Below are 20,655 nucleotides of genomic sequence, written 5' to 3' on the forward strand. Positions count from 1 at the left end.
GGTTCAACTTTTGTTCCAGGATAGCTGGTTTAGAAGCTGGCATTTTACTTCTTAGGAACATATTTTCCTTTTATTACCTCTCCAAATGCCAAATTTTAAAGGCAGTTTGTCCTTTCCAGCACTCTAAATTTCTAAATTTCCAGGAATTTGAATTTCTATGTGGTTTTTAGCGTTACAAATTAATTTTAACAGCAGAATTACTGTCAAAATTAATGTTCATTCTTTTCATCAGCTCCATAACGCGTGTGATTTTAGCTATTTAAATCAGTATTTTAATTTACTGGAGGTGGCTCTGTGAGGAGGTATTGAGGAACATATTTGATTTGTGCCCGGACCGGGTTCTGTGGTATTTGTTTCCTAAATGTTGCAAAAAGAGGGGTTTTATCTGAGGGGAAAGCACTCACGGGGGGGTGACAAAGCCCAGACTAGAAACCGCCCTCGCGTTGGGCACAAACGTGAGGTAAATCCCAGCGGCGCTGTGCCTTAACCCAAACCTTCCTTAGGGAAACCAAATCCCAATCCCAACGAAAACACGGAACAAAGTGCCGGCAGCGCGGCCCCCCTCAGCCCAACACCTCCAGGGGGGCGGCCCCGGGCCGCTGGAGCCGCTCGGAGCGGCCTCCCCCGGCGGGCGGGCCCCGGGCGGGGCGGCGGCGGCTGCGCGGGCGCGGAGCGAGGGCCGGCGGCAGGCAGGGGGGCCGGGGCTGAGGCACGGAGGAGGAGCGGCGGGGGGGCTCCGCGGCCATGCGGGCCGTGTGGGTGCTGCTGCCGGCTCTGGCCGCCCTGTCCGCTTACTACGTGTACCTGCCGCTGCCCGGCACCGTGTCGGACTCGTGGAAGCTGATGCTGCTGGACGCCACCTTCCGAGCCGTGCAGCAGACGGTGAGGCGGGGGGCAGGCGGCCGCCCCTGGGGATGGCCCCTCTGGTGCTGGTGGTGGTGGGGGGAGCCCCTCAGGCTGGCTCCCTGCCTGCTGGGGGGCTCCTGAGGGGCTCGTGGGGCTGGTTTCCAGCCCATGGGCAGCGAGGAATTAGTGGGTTTTACCTCCATGGCTCAGCTAATGCGTCAAGGAAAGAAGATGTGGGGGGTTCCCGGCAGATGTTGAGGGACATGCCTGACAGTTTGGGCATTTTGTGGTTGCTGCCTCGCTCCCTGGCAGTGTTTGCATGCTGACCTGACACAGATCAGCAATCTTAAATTTCCTGAGCTTGATTCCCCCTGCTAGGGTGGTCCTGATGCGAGTCGATCACGGTCAGGCCTGATGTAAGGCACTGCATGTGCTGAAGTATTTTAATTTTGTTATCCCCAGCGGCAGTTTAAGTTGTGCATAAAATGTCCAAAAGCTTCTCCGTTGGGTGGATGGGAGTATCGTCAGCTTCAGCAAGGCGTTAAATGAATTCATGGGTGGAGGGCCCATAAACAGATGCCGAAAGGTGGGGATGTGCCTCCCATGTTCCTAATGCAATGACTGCGGAAGCGAAAGGACAGTGTCCAGACTTGTGCTCACCCTCTGCACAGCTTCTCTGGTCGCTGCTTTTGCGGGCGGGTAGGGCTCGATGGACCTCTCAGCTGAGCCACTGTGTTCCTATCAGAACATACTGCTGAACCAAAGCATACTTCTCGGGTGAAAGGATAAAACTTCTTGCTTGTATACCTTTCCTTTAAGACATGATACTCATGCGCCATGGAAACTACATAGGCATGTCAGGCAACAGCCTAAGGTTTCTGTTTAAAAACTGCGGTTTGCCCTTCATTTGCTCCGTGCTGGTATCTAAAAAACGTAACCATTAAACCAGCAGCTCAAGGGGATTCTTTGAAGGTGTAACCAGAGGGGCAGTGATGGCCACAGCGTGCTGCCCGCAGAGCACGTCGTAGCGTGTCTGCCAGGAACACCTGAACCACGTCCATAACCTCTAGCTGAAGGAGAGCTATCTTTAGGAAATCATATGACGGACTATATATATGTATGTTGCTGTTGGCATATGTACACGTTCTGCTTGTCTGTGGTATGTGGGGCATAGTGGGATGGATTCTGGCGTCCCTAGCTTGGTGGCTGGAGGGCATGGCACCCCCTCTGGGATATCCCAGAGGCTGTCGTCCCAAGGGGAGCTGCTGGAATCCAGCTGGGCCTGGTGGCAGGCAGTGCTGAGGTGTCCACGGCTGTCCCCACCTCTGGGAGGAGGAAGCAGTAACTTCTTAGACAATCATTTACATCTCCGGCCTTAGAAAGGTGAGCTCAGGTAGCAAGAAAAAATCACTGAACGAGTAACAGACCCTGCCATATGGAGCTCACAAGGAGGAACAAGTGGATTTTGCACAGAGGCATAAAGCCTTAGGGTGTTTCTTTCCAGAGAGAAGGAGAAGGTGCTTTCTAAGCACTTAGAAGTCTTTCCAACACTGAGATGGCACGAAGTTAGGAATAAGTGACTGCCATTAAGAATGAGATCTGTGAGCTGAGGCTAGGATTGTAAAAGTTAAGCCTGAGTACTTACTCTGTCAGACAGCTTTAGTGTGTGTATCTAAAATAAAGCGTGTCCTGCTGTAGAGCTGAGCTTCCCTTTTCTTTGTCTACCGGAGGTTGCAAGACCAAATGCTCTAACATTGCTGTAAATGTGATTGTTGAACTTTCACCTACTTCAGAATGTATTTTCAGCTTGCTATTTATTACTTTCCTTTGTAGGCTTGATAGCAGACAGAAGTACATTACTAAGTGGCTTTTATTTTACAATAATCTCTGCAGTGTACTGTAATCCTTTCTTCCAAGAGCATGAAGCAAACTTCACGTGCTTCAAATACAATTGTTCCCTCATTCTGAAATAGATTTGTGCTGACTCTGACAATTGAGCACGACAGCTTCTTGTTAGGGATAACAATGTGTTTGTTTTCTCACTTTAATAATCACTGCCACTAAAACACACTAAGGCTGGCACTGCTTTTCAGTATATTAAACACAAAACCTAGTCATTATGTAGAGTTTTGTCCCAGTCAGCAAATAAATTTTTTTTACAGGCTTGGGACTGACTCAGTGCCCTGGATCAGAGCAAAACACTTCCAAGAATGTTTATGTATTATCACATGGCTAAAAACATGTCATGCTTACACGGCAGTTTCCATAAGCAGGTTTCAAAACGTACTTCAAAAGCAGCCTAGCACGCTGATCTTACTTCAGGGGAGATGGGAGGAGATGGAGTGCCTTATCTGAGGTTGCTGAAAATTCCAGTGGCATAGTACACATTCTGTACTGTGTAGTCATGCACCTGCACTAAGAAATGGTTCTGCAAAAGAAAAGAAAATAAGAGTGCCACCTGAAAGCTTTACATGGGATAAGCTGCCTAAAATGCAGTCAGAACAATATGTTCTGCACACAGTAAAATGGGGAAGTAAGCCTGATTTTGGTTTGTTTGTTTGTTTGTTTTTGCTAGTCTTTTGCTATCTACAGATATTGTAGTTGGCATTTTGGACTCGAATGTTACAGCAGCGTGCTTTGCCAAGTGATGCCTGAACTGAGGATAGTGTTGTTCAGAAGCAGATACAACTTTTAAAGGTAGGAAGCTAAGTCTTAAAAAGCTCAGTTGCCCAGCATCAGCATCATTACTCGGTGAGTCACGAGGGAGATTTGGCGTAGTCCTCGGCACTGTTGTGTGTAAAAATACAAACAGCTACAGCAACTCCCAGTTCCTGACTGCAGCTGAGGCCAGGAAGGTCTGTGTAGCTCCTGGCCTCTCACCAGCTGCAGAGACAGTGAAGGAAGCAGCTTGGCTGCGGTGGCACGCTGCCTTTGTGTGCCATCTGCATGCAGCCTGTTGCAGTAATTTCAGCACTGAAGGTCAAATATGCACGAAGCTGGATGGTTCGCGTGGTCTTTAGGACAGCGTCAGCTAACGGAGTCACGAGGAGAGGACAGACGACCCTAATGTGCGGAGTGCTACTGGAGTTCAATAGAAATTAGCAACACAAATAAGCATTATTTTTTTTTGTACTAAAGAGTACATAACTAATACAAAGTACAAGGAAGGAGGGGTAAGCACGATTGCAGTGATCATTTGGGGAATCTTCCTGAAGTTACCAGGTGAGGATCCAACAGAAGAATCCTAATAATTTAGGGACCTAGGATCCAATAATTTAGGTAACGAAAGGTGAGGTAATGGTGCCTCTCTCGAGAACAGGTCTTTGCTCATTCCACCTGCTTTTTATCGCAACCCGAACTCCCTTCTGCACTTCTTGACAGTTTCTTCCAGCATCAAGTTAAATCTCTCAGCATCTGGACCCTTGCCAAAGAATTTACCCAGAGGAAGGTGTTAATCTTAAACAGCTTAGTCTTTAGGGCATCTGTGGGTTGTCTCTACCTCAACCCTGGCTATGGGGACATCCTGCTGAAAGAGCAGGCTGTGGCTGTAGAGGCTGCTTTGCCCGATTTGTTGGAGAGTTGGGATCATCACAGCGTGAGTATAAATCGCACCACTACCAAAGCAGCCGTGGATCAGAGAGGCAACAACCCCAAAATGAAACCCTGCAATGAGAACTGGGCAATAGGCTGCCAGTAGGCATGCTGCGATCTGCCCATCGTAGTTACTTGCTGAATTGGCTCGAGTAGCTGCAAAATCTCATTTGCCTTGCTCGTCCTCTCCCAGGGTCCTCCTGCCCACGCAGCTCTGTGCTGTTCATAGCAACCAAGCTCACTGGGTGTGTGTCACCCCACCTGTCAGTCCCATGAAGTTCTCAGGCCACATCTCCCTGATACCTGAGGTGTTTATTCAGGCTGATGCCTGAAGACGTGGTCATGATATGGGAAGAGTTGGGACATTGTTTAGTTTGGGTCAAAGCCACATGCCTGTGGCTGCCACGGGAACTCCTCTTTTCTGTCGTCCCTTAACTGTGTAGTTTCCTCCTCTTTCTCTTCCTTTTCACCGTCTCTTATTACAGCACTGTCTGTTTTCCCTTTTTACCAGAGAAATCACTGTTCCTCTTCTCTCTTCTGTATGCACTTGACTGCATACGTGTAATTCCCTACATTCAAGTGCTAGATTTGATAACCTGCAAGAGTCCTGCATTCTGTCACAAGAGAGGTGGTAAAGTCACGAACACTAACAAACATCAAACCAGTTGTTGTTCACATGAGGTGACTGAATGCATTTCTTTATAACTGATTTAAGCTAATCCACCTGTGGGCTGCTGCCAAAAGGGTGAGTGTCCTTTTCCCCCATTCCCTCTTTCCTTCCTTGGATTATCAGTAAGGTGACAATGACCTGGCTGAGGTTTGCTGTTTGTTTTTGCTGGTTTTGTAGTCAGCTGGCACTGCAAACTGATACTCCAAGGCTTCACATTTGTTACTGCCAACACAGAAAGGTGCCAGGGAAGCACAGGCAACAGGACAAGCAGCTCTGCCCTTCGGGTGGCAACACAGTCCTGGGTGAAACTTTGCCAACCACCAAATACATCCTCTGTTGCCAGTGGCTCTGTTGCAGAGTGATGAGATTTGTTTAAAAATGCATACATATATTTTAAATATATATATATATATATAAAATAGGGGCTTTGTTTGTAGGACCTTTGGATAAGACTAGCTCTCTGCCAGCAAAAAGTACATGTACAGTCCTGATGTGTTGTAAATAACAACCAAATGACTGATTAGATATACTTCCAAAGAATCTGCCTGATAAGTGCTTGGCAAAAAAAAACCTGCCCGTGTCAACAAAAAAATAAATTAGTGCTGTTCCTTTTGTGCCCTGGTGGATGAGGTATCTCTTCCAGACTTTGTTTTTTTTTGGTTCTCAGAAAGAGTGTTCTATTGTAGGAAAAAAAGCATCTGATAAACCTGCAGAGGGCCACGGTGCTCTGCAGCTTAAAAACCAGGGCAAAACGCTTGTCAGTAAACAGCAGTGACTAGCCGTGGAAATAAAACACTTCCGATCCCAGGGAACACGTGGTAATCTTGTCTACAAAGAACAAGAACTCAAGTAGGAGAAAACTAAAATGGGATGCTTGTTGCAGCACAGTCAGAAAAATCTACAGATGTGCTGTTTTGCCTGGCACTGTTTCTGTTTCCCAGTGGTTATCTTCCCTGGGAAGCTCTACGGGGTGCACAGAGGATCAGATCTGTTGGGTAAAGCAGTGGCAGTTCAATACATTGCACATCAAATTATTAATAGGTGCATTACTCTTCACCAGTCAAGCCTGAATGGTGTTTTCCTGTGGGGATTTTTTTAAATAACAGTGGGAGAAAAGCATAATCAGAAACTCAAAGATAGAGACAGTCTCATGAATTCGGTGTTTCTGCCCACTTTGTTGTTTGTTTGTTTTCCCAGAGAAAAACCTTGCTGTTGGAAGAAACGATGATCCATCCATAAAGCAGCTAACATTTCAAAATTTGGAGTCTCACCAAACAATCTCAGCAGGGTAACCTTACCGCAAGCTAAGCAGGAAGAGAGCCATTTCTTTAAATTCTTGTTTTGGAAGTGGATTCCTCTCCCCACTCACATACCAGTGCGTTGTACTTGGCAGTCATAGAGTCTTTGGGGAAAAATTTCAAAGTCTGTCTCTTTCCACAGAAATCTGCAGTTGAAGTGGGGTTATGCAGGGTCTTTCTGACCCAGATGAAAGCTAGATTTATTTTTTTTATTTTTTTTTTTACATTGAAACTAACTATTGCAGATTGAAAACATAAGAACAGGGACTGTAGACCTAAGGGAACAGATCCTCTCTGGCATGGACACTGCTGAAGGCAGGAAGCCTCTCAGTTGATAGGGAGTGCTTCAAAATTTGTTTTTCCTCTGGAGGATGTATTACTGGCAGTGGTGTGCCTCCATTAGCTGTCCCTTCTCCTTGAGAAGAGACTTAGCACTGAAAGTGACTGTGGAAAATGGTAGTCCAGAAGTACAGTGATGAAAAAGCAGGAAAATGAAATGGCTCTCCTTGTAAATGCATCATATAAGCCAGGAAGAGACTGTAAAACTCTTACTTGCAATATCACGTCTGTCACAAGGAACCTAACTTGGCTTCCACTTGGTTTTTGTACAGGCTAAGCTAAAGGAACTACCCGTTCTCTGCAATGTGGACGTGGTTAGGCTGGTACCTGTGTAACTGATCTCTCCTTGGTGTTGGACTTCTGTAATTCATACCAGCAGCTTTGCACTGTGCTGGTGATACTAGCAGAATTAATAGTAAAATGGCTGTGTGTAAACAAGCCTCTTGACTCCTAACAATACACTCTTTTTTTAAGCATCTGTTATCTGTACATAAAAGGTCACAGCTGACTGTTTTCCTTACAGCTGTGGTCCCACAGGTGTACATCAGGTATATGCATCCATTGTACTTCCCAATTCCATTGCCTTGACACAGAGGCTTAGCTGATTATCCAATTTCTGTTCTTCCTCTGTAGGGTAAAGAATAACTGCAAAAGGGGAAAGACCCCTGCTACTTACTATTTTTAGGGGCCAGTCTCTGCATCAGAGTCCCAACAGTCCTTTGGCTCACCCTTTGCTGCCCCTCTTGCACCACCTAGGGGATGGGAACAAATACATACAGCAATGATGCACAAGTCATACATGGGGAGCAAGTTGTAGGCATTTAGGCTGGAGTGCCTTAGGTCCCAGTACTGTTTGCTGAGAGAAGCAGGTTTACTAAGGGCAAAGTTGGTTTTCATTTAAAATAAAATAAAATAAATGAAATCCTGGATAGCCAAAAGAGAAAATCTGTCCTTCTATCAAAAGCAAACAGAAAGATGAAATCATTCCCTACCTAGTGTTTTACATACCCACACAAGAGAAGTAACACGTTAGTTTCCAAGGAAGAAATCACAAACCAGCCATGCGTCTTGGATATTTCAGATGCTTTCCGATTCATCAGGCAAATACAGGACAAGCCAGTAAATAAGCACTGTATTTGTTTGAGATCATTTGTGTTTTCAGATGCCTTTGCAATCACTGAGAGCTTTCTTAATTTGGAAACTTTCTTTATTTGGAAATGGAAAGTCTTGCAGTGGAACAAGAGAAATACTTTATTTTGTGCCTTACTACCACAAAAACATTGACTGTGTGGTATTGCCCTCTGCTGGCACTGGTCTGAGGAGCTTCACAACTCCAACAGTGGAATCTGCTGGTCAGGTTTGTCTCTTTTGGGGGTGTCTTTCAAAGGCAAGGATCTTAGTTCTCGTTCACACTGGTCTTGATCTGCATAGTGTTCCTGGTTTGATTTATTATGACAACAGAGAATCTGTTAGGGACAGGGTTTTGTTTTAATACAGCTTTAAAAGCATTATGGGTCTTTGATAATCATTCATTTTCTGATGAATATTCTAAGAACCTATATAATTTTTTATGGAGGAGCTGCCTTTTGAAGACAGTTGCATTAAACATCAGTGTATCGTAATGTGATATGCTCTGAAGTAACAGAAATCTCCTTTGTTTTTTTTTTTTTCTAGTGCCACCTGATTCACTATTTCAGACTCAGCCATCACCTGATAGTTCTGAACTATTTGATTTGTACGTTCGACAAGCTGAAGTCTGTCTCTTCTGAGCACATTAACATAACGGATGCTGTTTTCGACGGTGTGGAGGTCAGAGTGTTTGAACCTCCTGGAAAACCAGATGAAACGCTCAAGCGCAGTGTTGTTTACATCCACGGGGGAGGCTGGGCCTTGGCAAGTGCAAGTATGTGTCTGCTAGTAACTGAATGGGATTTTCCTCTGGTTTCCTCCCAGAAGGAATAACCAAAAGCTGTTTTTTCCTGCCAGGGATGACAGTTTTGCAAAGACTTAACTCAGATATTAACTGTCTCTGGTAGATCAGATGTAAGAGAGGGAGAATTTAAATATATTTATATGTACACACTATTGACATGCTGCAAAAGTATATATTTTATCTGGATATGGGTTGTCAAAGGACCAAAAGGTTAATTTTGTTACATCACGAGACAATAAATTTTGTAGTATACAAAACAAATTACACAGAGTGGGTTGAACAAAATTGTGTGCAAGAGCATTGCTAATGGCTCCTGACAGCACATACCTGGGAACGCACGCTGCAAAGATTGCACCAAGTGCATTTGGACTATATATGCAAGTCACTTAGACCACGACTTATGTGAGATTTAGAGTCATAAATACATTTTAAAGTCTGGTTTTCACATGCCTTTGGAAATCCTAGTCTCTTTGTCCTGTAGCATCTAAACATTTTGCTCCTCTTCTTACAGAGGAAACGGCTTTGAGATGGGTTTTCTTAGGCCTACCTAAGGGATGTTTATTAGTCCTGTCTACATCATTTGTGCAGTAACAGTTTGCATAAGATTTATTGTGTCAAAAGTTTGTATTAAATTACTGTGCTTTGTTTGGATGACTGTAACTCAGGCATGTCAGATGCTATCCTTAAGTCCAGGTTGCCGAAGTTAATGGCACAAATGTCACAGCCAAATACTAAATTCTAAGACTGGGTACTTTAGAAAACACTTAGTGTCCTAGTATATTTTATAGTACCAGGAATCAACAACTGCATAATTGGAAAGGAATAAAATTAAAGAAAATCAGTCCACTGATAAATAGGATAGCTGTGATTAATCCTCCCTTAAATGAGTAGTTCATTGACATTAATAGGGCAGCTCATTTGAATCAAAGCAATAGATGGTATAATAACATGAAGAAAAAGCAGTGACTCATACAGTAATAACTGTTTCTGGATGCTAATGCCTGCAAGCCACGGGTACCTTGAATTTTGCCCAGTTGTGAGAATTGTGATAGGTGGATGAAATGACGTGCTCCAAGTCACAAAGAAACAGATGAGAAAGAAAGCATTAGGCTGCAGATCTTTTCGAAGCGTGAATTATGTTCCTTCTGCTAGAATGTGCATTTGGAACTTAATCTGTTGCAAGCTGATCTTATTTACTTTGCTTCTCTTTGCATGATATCTTTATTTTCTGGGAAGATTTACGTATGGCTTTGGGAAGTACTGCCATAAATGGACTTTCATGTCCCTAATGCTGTCCTTTCATTCCAGGAACAAGCCTCTATAACAACCTCTGCAGAATCATGGCTGAATCTCTCAATGCTGTGGTTGTTTCTGTTGAGTGAGTAATCTAAAATAGATCAAATAACTTCAAAGTTTGTAGAAATACGTAATGTAGTTCTTCTAGCTTTGCCCTTTTCCCTTCTTACTGACTTCTGTATAAGGCTTTAACTTGGACAATAATTCTCTTTACCATGCTGATATTTTTATACTTTTAGAATGACAACAAATTAGAATGGCATCAAAAGTTCGTTTGAATTTCTGATTATTTTAGAAGCCATTTCAGAAGGCAGAAATGTGGGAAAAGAGTAGCATCTTAATCAGTTGGACAGAAACTAAAGTGCAAGTTTTAGTGTATTTTGCAAATATATCTGTATGTAAGGAGTGCATCTAAAACCTGAGATCACTCAAATGACTTGCATTATAATTCAGTTTTTTTGACAAGCAGTTTACGCGTGTTATATACCTGAAGGAAGGCTGAACCGCATCTCCCTGACCCTACACAGAACTAAAGTGAATTATTCCATCCTTAATGGAAAGCATATAATATATTAAAAACAAAAACACCAAGTCGGTCTATAAAACACATTTTCTAAGTCCCACTGAGCAAGGGTCTGCAACATAAAAATTAGCAAATCATTTACCACTGCTCATTAACCAAAATACACAGAGAAGTCTGGCAGTTCCTGCTGTTCCCTCAATTGCCCACTGTTCTCCTGTAAGCACTGTACTCCACTCAAGAGCAGGAGACTGCCAGGGTGCTAGACAGCAGAGGAGCAGGGTTGCCTTTTTTTTTTTTTTTTACCAGCTGAACAATTCCAAGGTAAACAAACCTCTCAACTAGCTAACTACATTACCTAGATGACTCCAACTTGATTGGTACTCTGCCCATCCTTATTGTCAATTTCAATATTTTCTTTTGCAAAACCAATCACTTAATTTAACTACTCAAGTTTCTGACTTGCAGTTGATTACGTACCAAGCTCTGTGATCTAATTACTATTTAATTATATGGAGTTGGTGCTACTGATTCAATGTTCATTCTAGTGTACGTTGAGGGGTTGCTTTTCACTTTGTTTATTAGTAGAAAAACTGTTTTTATAAAAAAAAAAAAGCGTACAAATAATTACGGTATGGAAAAGTTTTTTGATACTCCTTTTCTGGTGGTTGTTTCTCAGTTATTGTTTGTCTCTTCTCCTTAGCCATTATATCTTTCAATCAAGGCATTTATCCTCAATTAGTGAAGTCTAATTTGATTTTTTTCATTGGTTTAGTTGCACGTCTCGCTTTCATGATCTATACACAATGTTACTCAGTTCTGGAAGGCGTTCCCAAAGGCCTTTCTCATATTCCTTTGTAGTTGATGCAATATATAGATTGCTTTCTGAAAGCAGGACAGATCTGAAGTTGGAAACAACTCATGTAAATTAAGCTTAAAATTTATTTTACATGTAGATTTTTTTTAGCTTAGATTCCAAAGAAAATGTTTTGAACCAGAAAACAGGATTTTGTTTGGCAGAAGTTAAGGCAAAATAAAATGCTTTTGATGTTCTCAAGCCTTTTTCTTCACTTTCGGCTAAGACACCTATGTAAAGACTTAGGCTTGTCAAGCTGACAATAAAAACATTCTTTCAAAATATTATTGATCAATAAGAACATGTGAAATCTGTTAAGAATACAAAAAGCTACAAGTGGAAAAATGTTCTTTGCACCATGAGGCCTGGTAACAACTCTTTCCTTACAAATGATTGAGTAAATTATGAACTGACTTCTCCTGCACTGTTATTTAGAAACTGAGAAAATGTAGTAAATAGAATTCAGCTGCTGTCTGTTTGTAGGCAGACTGTTTTATCTGTGTGTGCTCCAGTCTGTGAAATGTATACATTCCTGCTTCTCTCCTTGATAAAGGAGATGAATTATTCAACCTGTTACATTACCACAAATTGGTGTTACTTCACTTCCTGGCTATTGTTCACTTCCTGGTACAGAGCTAAGAGGTACAGCAATGTTCATCCTCTCCTCCCAGCAAACAGAACTGCTGAGATGCTTGTCTCAGCTGGGCGTATGTGTTGGGCGTGTGTGACTTATTCTGTCATAGCAGTTAAGGTGGGGAGCTGCGATCAAAAACAGGCCAACAGTAATGACTCCCTCGCCAAGGGTTGTTCTAATATTCATTCATTTTTATAATGTGATGAAATGCTCTGTTGGCAAATCCCAAGAAAGTGCTGCATGATATTATAGCATCTTGGTGTTATTCATATCTAATAGGTTCTTGTAAATCTTTCAGAATTAGAGCATTAATTAAAAGATTAAGTACTACACACCTCATTTTTTCACATCGTATTTATCTTAATGAAATAATTATTTGCCATTCAGATAGCATCTATTAATCATGAGAGAGAAGTACATTAACGGTAATAATTGTCTCTTACCTCTTTTCTTCTTTTGTAGATACAGGCTGGTACCAGAGGTGTGCTTCCCTGAGCAATTCCATGATGCTCTTCGTGCTACAAAGCATTTTTTGCAGCCTGATGTCTTAGCTGAGTATTCAGTTGACCCAAATCGAATCGCAATTTCTGGTGATAGTGCAGGAGGAAATTTGGCTGCTGCTGTGTGTCAGCAGGTAACATCCAGTGTCTGCTATGTTTTATGATATAATAATCCCTAATTCAGTGGTGCATACAGGTTGACAGGTTCTTTATGCTGCATCATCATGAGATGATGTGCCAGTGTTAGAGACAGAGCAGTAGCTCTCTATTGAAAGAAAGCGTCTTGTCACACTACAGAAGAAAAATGAGTCGATTGCATATTGCACGTAGCTTGCAATGTCTTACTGAAGTTATAAGTTGTTATGGGACTAAGTTTAAGAGCAACTATCTAAATGATTTTCTTAAAACTATTTTGCTGAGGAATTCTTTATTTACCTATGTAGGTAACTAGCTACATGCATAATTTATCAATTTAGCTTCTTATTTTCAGATGCTTGTCGTAGAAAATAGATTGTTCTTTCCTTCAAATACTAATGAAGGACAAAAAATATAATACGTGAAGCTTAACTCTTCTTTAAATTGTGAAATGCTCCAGGAAGACAATTAAGGAAATTTCTTTTGTGTATCTCCAGTTTAAACATAATCTGAATTTAATCTACTAAAGATTTTAAAGGCAGCCTGGGGCAAGTAATAGTATTATTCATGGTTGAGTGAAATATTATTATTAGCTTTTTTATATTGCCAATAACCATTGGTGATGATAAAGGACATACCCTGCCAAGGCAACTAATTATCATGACAACCTTGCAATATTGAATTAGGGGGAAAATTAATAAGGCACAATTAACACTAAAAGTCTTCATCTTGAGGACTGATAAACATGATAGAGCCATGTTTTGGAAACAGCATTCATAACTCATTTCCATGATGCACAGTTAAATCAATGATGTAGGACTGTTTCAGGGAGAGGTCAAATGCACTAAGATTCTTCAGCCTGAAAGAGACAGAGAAGATGAGATATATGGATCTTTGTATCTTGAGTAGAAGGTGAAGCAAAACAAGTGTTTACTGATTCTTTCACTAAAAGAATCAGAGGGTACCAAATGCCAACTTTGTAGGCTCAAACCAAATGCAGATGTTTGGTTCAAGTCCACCACAAAGGTGTTTCTGCAAATAGTGAGCCTGTGCTAGAGAGGACTGGATGCTAACAGTTTGCAAAAGCTCAAATAAAAAGCTACAATTGTGGAAGAGAAATACACGAAAAGCTGTAAAACCTTGGATAGCTACATTGACTCAAGAAGTCCTTCATCTGCAAATAGTTCAAATGGTGTGTTAGAGAATACCATTCTACACTTTCCTTATACACTTCCGTAAATGCCTGCTACTGATTTTTTGTTGGTACTAAAACTGTCCTGAATGACCATCATTAAAACAAAATAAAATGGTAAGACTGTATTTCAGACAAAAGAGGAACATTCTTCGCCAGAGGCATTACATAAGAACAGAATTTGGCCTACAAGTTTGAGTGAAGTTCAGGGTTGATATTGTAATGCTTATTTTCTTTGTAATCTTTATTTTATTCTATGTTCTTCCTGCAGCTTAGCAAAGATGAGCATTTGACCATCAGACCAAAACTGCAGGCCTTAATTTATCCAGTCCTTCAGGCATTTGACTTCAATACCCCTTCATATCAGCAGAACATGAATATGCCTGTTCTTCCCCGTTACGTCATGATCAACTATTGGATAGACTACTTCAATGGTAATCACGACTTGGCTCACTCACTGCTGATTAACAACCACACTGCTCTTGATGTCGGTCAAGCACTCTCTTACAGAGGACGTCTAAACTGGACATCTCTCCTGCCTTCGTCATTCAAAAAGAACTACAAGCCTGTAGTACAACCCACAGGCATGGCTGAAATAATCCAGGAGATACCAGCGCTCCTTGATGTGCGAGCAGTCCCGCTGCTTGCAGAAAATGAAACTTTGCAGCTGCAGCCAAAGACTTACATCCTGACTTGTGAGAACGACGTCCTGAGAGATGATGGGGTGATGTATGCCAAGCGGTTAGAGAATGCTGGCGTGGAAGTCACACTCGATCACTTCGATGACTGCTTTCATGGCTGTATGATATTCACGATCTGGCCTACTGATTTCTCTGCGGGAATTCAGACTAGGAACAGCTACATAAAATGGCTGGATGAAAACCTCTGAGGAGAGAGTCTCTAGAAGATACAGGGTGCTCAACTCTAGTGTCGGTTCTTGTAAAAGATCAAAGAATGAAAAAGTGCACTTTTCCAAATCCTGACTTCATCCATTCAGCTGCATCTGTGGGGGGGCTGCAGACTAGCTGTAGCATTTACTAGCTCAATTGACCTTGCCCAGCAGAGTATTTTGTGAAATATTTCTTCAGATTTCAGGAGTTTTTTTCTTTTCAGATAACTTGCCTAATGTAAACAATCGTTGAGAAAGGAGATCAGCATTCATGTTGCATTCTTAACTGGCTGAAACTTTCAAGCTTTGAACCTTAATTAGGCACAAGGGCCACGACTGTAAAATGATGCCAGATAAAGCCGAGTGCTTACATCTATGTTTGAATATATAAAAGGGAGAAGTAATGTTCAACAGTGTTGAGCGCTTGCTGGTGGGAAAGAAAGTGTGAGCACTCCCACCTTTGACAGCAGAACAGCTTCTAGGCAAACAGACAAATGGCTCTGAAATTAAAAAAAAAAAAAAAATAGTAGTTAAGATGATGCTTGGCTAAGAGACTTGTCTAACGTAACTCAGCTTTGGAATTTGGTCTTTATGGTCTTCTAGTTATTTATAAATGCACAGAGCAAAACATTTTCAAAAAAAAAATATCTTAGCATTCATAGAAATATGGAGGATAAAATGCGTACCTGCAGAATCTGGGTTCATTATGGGAGCTTGAAAGATGACTACATGGCTAAAGAGTATGACTGTCAGCATTTAAAACCTCAGTTTATAACCTCCTTACAGAAAATACAGAAAATACTGAGCATACTAAAAATAATCTGCTGTGTGGTTTGCACTAAAGTTTGTAATTAATAGTAGAAGTTTTTGTTCATTGACTTTCTTTTGTGCTTATGACATTCATTGTATTTCATCCTTCCTTGAAGGAGGGAATTGAACAAATAGAAGCGGGATCTAGTCTATACTGGAGATTTACATTGGAGCTTTGCTGCTATAGCTTGTTTGTCTTGTAGACTGCACCTAAAATGCCAGGTAACGTGATCTAGCTACTGTGCAGCACATCTGTACAGTTTGAGCCGCTCTTTAAAATTCAGAGAGACAAGACAGTGAAGTGAAAGCACTTGCACCAGTGTAAGTGTACTTTCTTTCCAGGATGTTTTCTGATTGCAGAGGTGGAGGCTGCACCAAAATGTCACGCCCAGCCTTTCTAGGCAAAGAGAGGGCGGTTGTCCCGTGACTAAACCAGGGGATTAAATTCATCGTCAGCTTTGCTGCAGACTTCCTATAGGACCTAAGGAGATCAGCTTAATCTCCTTGTGCCTCACTTTCTTCTTTCTGCAAGACAGGGAGTAGTCAAAGACAGGGAGTAGTCGTTTCCTACCTCACAAAGGAATTGTGAAACTGAATTCACAGATGTTAGTGAAGAACATGGATATGTTACTGACTGGTGTGCACTGAACAGATCCCTTGGCTTCTGACTTTCCATCAGTCTTTAACAGCTGGCTCAAAGCAGTCTACCCCGTGGCTGGTGGTGCTGCTAGGCTCTGTCCCCTTATGAAGGAGACAGATTTATCTCCTGGCTTTTGTGAAAGTACAGTAAGGTAAGGGTTCTCAGCTGCAGGAAAGCATGACAATTTCATGAGATTATTTCTGATAAGTTCATTTAAAATATAAATCAGGCTACATTCTGTAATTTAAGATATATACAGAATAGCTCACTTTCACAGATATATAAATTAAAAAAGAGAATGGCTTTGCTAAATCATTGCTTCCTAAAAACACCAGCTTGTTATTATGGCTGTATGTATTAATGAGACAAGACCTCAATGTAGACTCAGTCACGCAGGCCAAAACTAATTTCTGAGCATGGGTTCACATGGAGGTCACAAGCCAAAGCTTTTTCATCAGTGGCCCAGATTCTTTTTCCATTTAGATTGTTACAAAGACTTGGTGGAATTAGAGCAGCCAAGTGTCAATCCAAATCAGGATAAACTTTGGCCAATATATACAATTAACACTGCAGAAAAATTTAAAGTTTCTTACAGATTTAAACCTCTTCTTCCCTCCCCCATAAACACAAGTCCAGTAGATACAATTTACACCTACAACAGATATCAACTGAAATTGTGTCTATTCAAAAAGACAAATTACCGATCTTGAAAAGGGGCCTATACTTGTATCCAATCCACTGTATGCAAACAGCTCCAATTACTTGGCTTTGGACCATGACTGAGTCAAAATAAATCTTTTACACTGAGTTGTAACAATAGGCTTATTCCTGACTTTCCCCCTTACAATAAGGCTATGTCAGAAGAGGTATAATTTTATTTCAGCCTGCAGTCATTAAAAGGTAGTCGTTGGGGTACTGGGAAAAAATGGTTACTATTCCTATCAGTTCTGTAATAACTAAGTTACCTAAGAGCTGTCTGCAGTGCTTTAGATCAGCATTTGTTTATAGCTAATTTATAAATATCTGCTATGAAGCTATAATATAATCACTACCGTTTTTTCGCTGAAATGAAACGGAGAGCTGGAATATATATTCCTGGAGTTGGTTGTGTAATTCCTTCATGCACTGAAGCACATTAAAGTCTTGGCACAAGAAGTGGTAGTAAGTATATAACTGGATTGAATGTATTCACTAAGTTATCACCAGCTTGATGTGACATCCAAGATGGCAGCACAACTTGGATGAGATGTCACAGTATTAATTAGTTCCATCAAAATACCATGATTACTTTATCATGCAGATGTATGGTTAACTACAAAATAGCTGCAAAGATATGTGGCATTTCGCATTACATACAAAAAGAGGTCTGAGTTACAGTTATAAAAAGACCTTTTGGTGTAAAGCCACACAAGATACTCAATTAAAATTAAGTGTAAACCTTGAAGTAAGCATTAGTCACAGTCTCATCTTTCCTCTTACTTTACTTGTTCTGCTGTGCAGGCAGTCGCTGTTCCTGGAGCTAGAAGTTCAGCTCTGCTTCCAGCTGAACTGCTGCAAGCTCACCCCAACAGAGCACTGGCTCAGCTCAGCAGGGCCAGCAGGCCTTACAGAGATCTGGTGCCTGCAAGGAAGAGATTAAGATTAATGCACGTTACAAAAGCTTTATTCGTTTTTGTTTTCAATACTCTTCATCTGAAAAGTATTTGCTTGGGTGTATGTAGCACCTTCATTCCTTAGTTATTTATCAAAGCAGTTCAGAGCACCTTACACATTCTAGGATCAGATTCAGAAATACTCCTAACAATACTTCACCTACGTAGAGTGAAAAGTTGGTCTTCTAAAAGAAGATGCTCAATAAATTGGTCTACTTCCTTCTTCATTAAATGAGTGTGGCTAACTACTTTAAGCACACAGCTATTTTGTGTTGTTTTCCCTCCCCTTCCAACAATTACACTTCAACTAACTGTCCATTGCAAGGATATCAAAGCATTCAAATGCAAGCTTCAAATAAAAAGCCTGCATAACAGAAGCTATACTCATCTGAATCCTATTTCACTGGAAATATATTAGCAGTTCCCCAGTAGTTTTGGCTGATACTGACAGAAATAAGTGGAGTTTTTGTCTGTCTAGGTTAGAACATCTTAAAGAATGGGAGTTGAGCATTTCTGAAAACCCAAACCAAATTAAAGATATTTCATAAAAATCATTAGCAACTAGAATTTCCTGACCTTCATCTAAGTAATTGCAAAATTGCATCCAAGCCAAAGCAGAAAGGTCATTGTGGATTTTAAGTCCTGCAAACTAAAAAGAAATTATTTATCTTTAAAGCATTGTTTTGTACTATTTGGGCCTCTATTTTTTGATTAGGTGCATCAGTTTTTAATCTCTTAATAAATTTTGAGAAACTTTTTCAAATAAAACTATTAGAAGTAGATTAACCTGATTTAAGCCTTTTAAGCTGCTATGACCTGTAATAATGTTTGTTTGTTTTTTAAAGAAGCTGGTTTAATGTTCTCTTATTTATGATGTTCAGGAATACAAAGTACAACATATGTGATGTGAATGCATTTAGTAACTTAAGTGTGACTTTTTTGGTTTTGTTTTTTGTTTTTGCTTCTTTCCTATTTCAGGGGAAAGATCTTGTAAGATCTAAGTAGCAAGTGTGGTTCAAATGTGCTACCAAACTGAAGAACAAATAAAGTGGAAATATGTCTGACTTGTTTTTTCCAGATGTGCAACGCTTCCAATTTGAGTTTTCAAGTAACAGAGACCAGTGAAACAAAAGGGGAGATCTCTGAGTTCCTGTAAAAAATGCTGAATCAAAGGCAGGGTGGTTGTTTTCAAAGCAGGAAACCTTGCTGCTGTGTCCATGGTCTGTGAATGTGACCTTCTCTGACTTGATTGCTCCCAAATGATTAATGCTGACCACATTTGCTTATGCTGAAAAATGGACAATGCCTGCACAAGTGCTGTTCCTCTCTCTTTCAAGATAGACAGCTGAGCTCATGTTCTTCATTCTGCTCTATAAACAGAATTTTGCATGCTTATAGGTTATTTATGTTTGAAATCAATTTCATCCAGTGGACATCCTAGTTCCATTTTCATTCCTATTTGCCTTCATGTTTTTTTCTTTCTGAATTCTTACCTATTTTCTTCCCCTGCTCTCATTTATTAATGGTCACAGCAGCATTACTTTTAAATTATCGTAATGTGCAGGTTTGTCATTTTGTCCAGCAGGGTACTGTGACTTTCACAGAACATAACACTTTTGTCCTGCTGAAAAAAAGTACCGGGGAAAAAAAATAAGAATACTTCAAGAGACTTAGAAGCTTCTATTTAAACCAGCAGGAGGTGGTCTAAAGACAGAAATGTGTATCAACGCTGCATTCACAAGGCCAATCCGCACACTCCAATGCAGTTAATCTGCCACAGAAATCAGCCCCTTGGCATCCCACTGACCATGCCCTTCACTCGGATCCTTCCTGTCCGCTCTCTGCTCCTTGCTTCACACTGAGACCCCTCTTTCAAGCAGGATCAGGCATTATGTTGTTCACCCCCGGGAGAGGCACGTGTTTTCTGCTTGCCTTTATTTATTCTCCTGGCGCTAGTCCAATGGCATTTATTTATTTCATAAATGTTTAAATAGTTGGCAGCACATCATAAGCATCTCTTACCTTTTACTCCTAATGTAAATTTAATAATTTTTCACCATGATTTTCTGCAGCGTTTTAAAGTGTTTATCAGCTATTCAACAATAAGACAGGACAAAAAAAAAAAAAAAAAAAAAAAACCTACAGCCTCTCCTTTAAAACTTCTCTTACAGAAATTTATATTTTTAATTACTTCTGGTTTTATAATAATAAGCCAACACTAAATATTTCCATCACAGCCAATCATTCTTTTTTGAGGCAGAATTTCAACAAACCCCAGCACTTAAAATTATAAGACAGTCTAGGGATATAGGAGGAGTTGATTAAAGGAGGGAGCATATTTTATACAAGGAGATTTAAAACAGCAATAATAATTGATGTCATGGAAAATAAGCTCTCCCACAAACACCATGGCAGTATCGGGATAGGCTGAACATATGGGATTTGAGATGGATTCAGAGTGTGGTGGAGGAATGAAGACAATGAATTTTTGCTATTAGCCTTAGTAATTTCTTTAGCAGTTCTATTTTATTGTTTTCAATTAAAATGTAATTTACACGATAGCCAGCAGAGGGAGCATTTAAAACAAAGACTTGAAAAGGTCCAGCCTCTTTCAAAAACAAAATACAGAAATGAAAGCACTATAGCAGGAATTGTGCCAAAACTTTCCTGGCAGCCCAGGCCCCGTTATTTATGAATTCACACACGGACAAGGCATAAAATTCACACTAATCTGAGATTACTCAGATTTCGGGGTGGGCGGTTGGGGGAGAGCCATTACCACATAGCCATTAGCCACATAGAGCCATTTTTCTATTTCAGCATGATACACTTTCAGTCTTTGGCATACCATAAG

General features: G+C 40.9%; 1 protein-coding gene across 1 annotated transcript; it reads left to right on the top strand.

Annotated features, from left to right (window-relative positions):
• The first annotated feature begins 703 nt into the window (after positions 1-703).
• Positions 704-18,865, top strand: NCEH1 (neutral cholesterol ester hydrolase 1). Its single transcript, XM_084292049.1, has 5 exons — positions 704-882; positions 8,419-8,647; positions 9,986-10,055; positions 12,446-12,617; positions 14,082-18,865. Exons 1-5 carry the CDS (start codon positions 745-747, stop codon positions 14,697-14,699), a joined length of 1,227 nt encoding a protein of 408 aa, XP_084148175.1. The 5' UTR covers positions 704-744; the 3' UTR covers positions 14,700-18,865.
• The last annotated feature ends 1,790 nt before the right edge of the window (positions 18,866-20,655 follow it).

The sequence above is a fragment of the Netta rufina genome, assembly GCF_964035555.1.
Source record: "Netta rufina genome assembly, chromosome: 9".
Taxonomy (NCBI): Eukaryota; Metazoa; Chordata; class Aves; order Anseriformes; family Anatidae; genus Netta; species Netta rufina.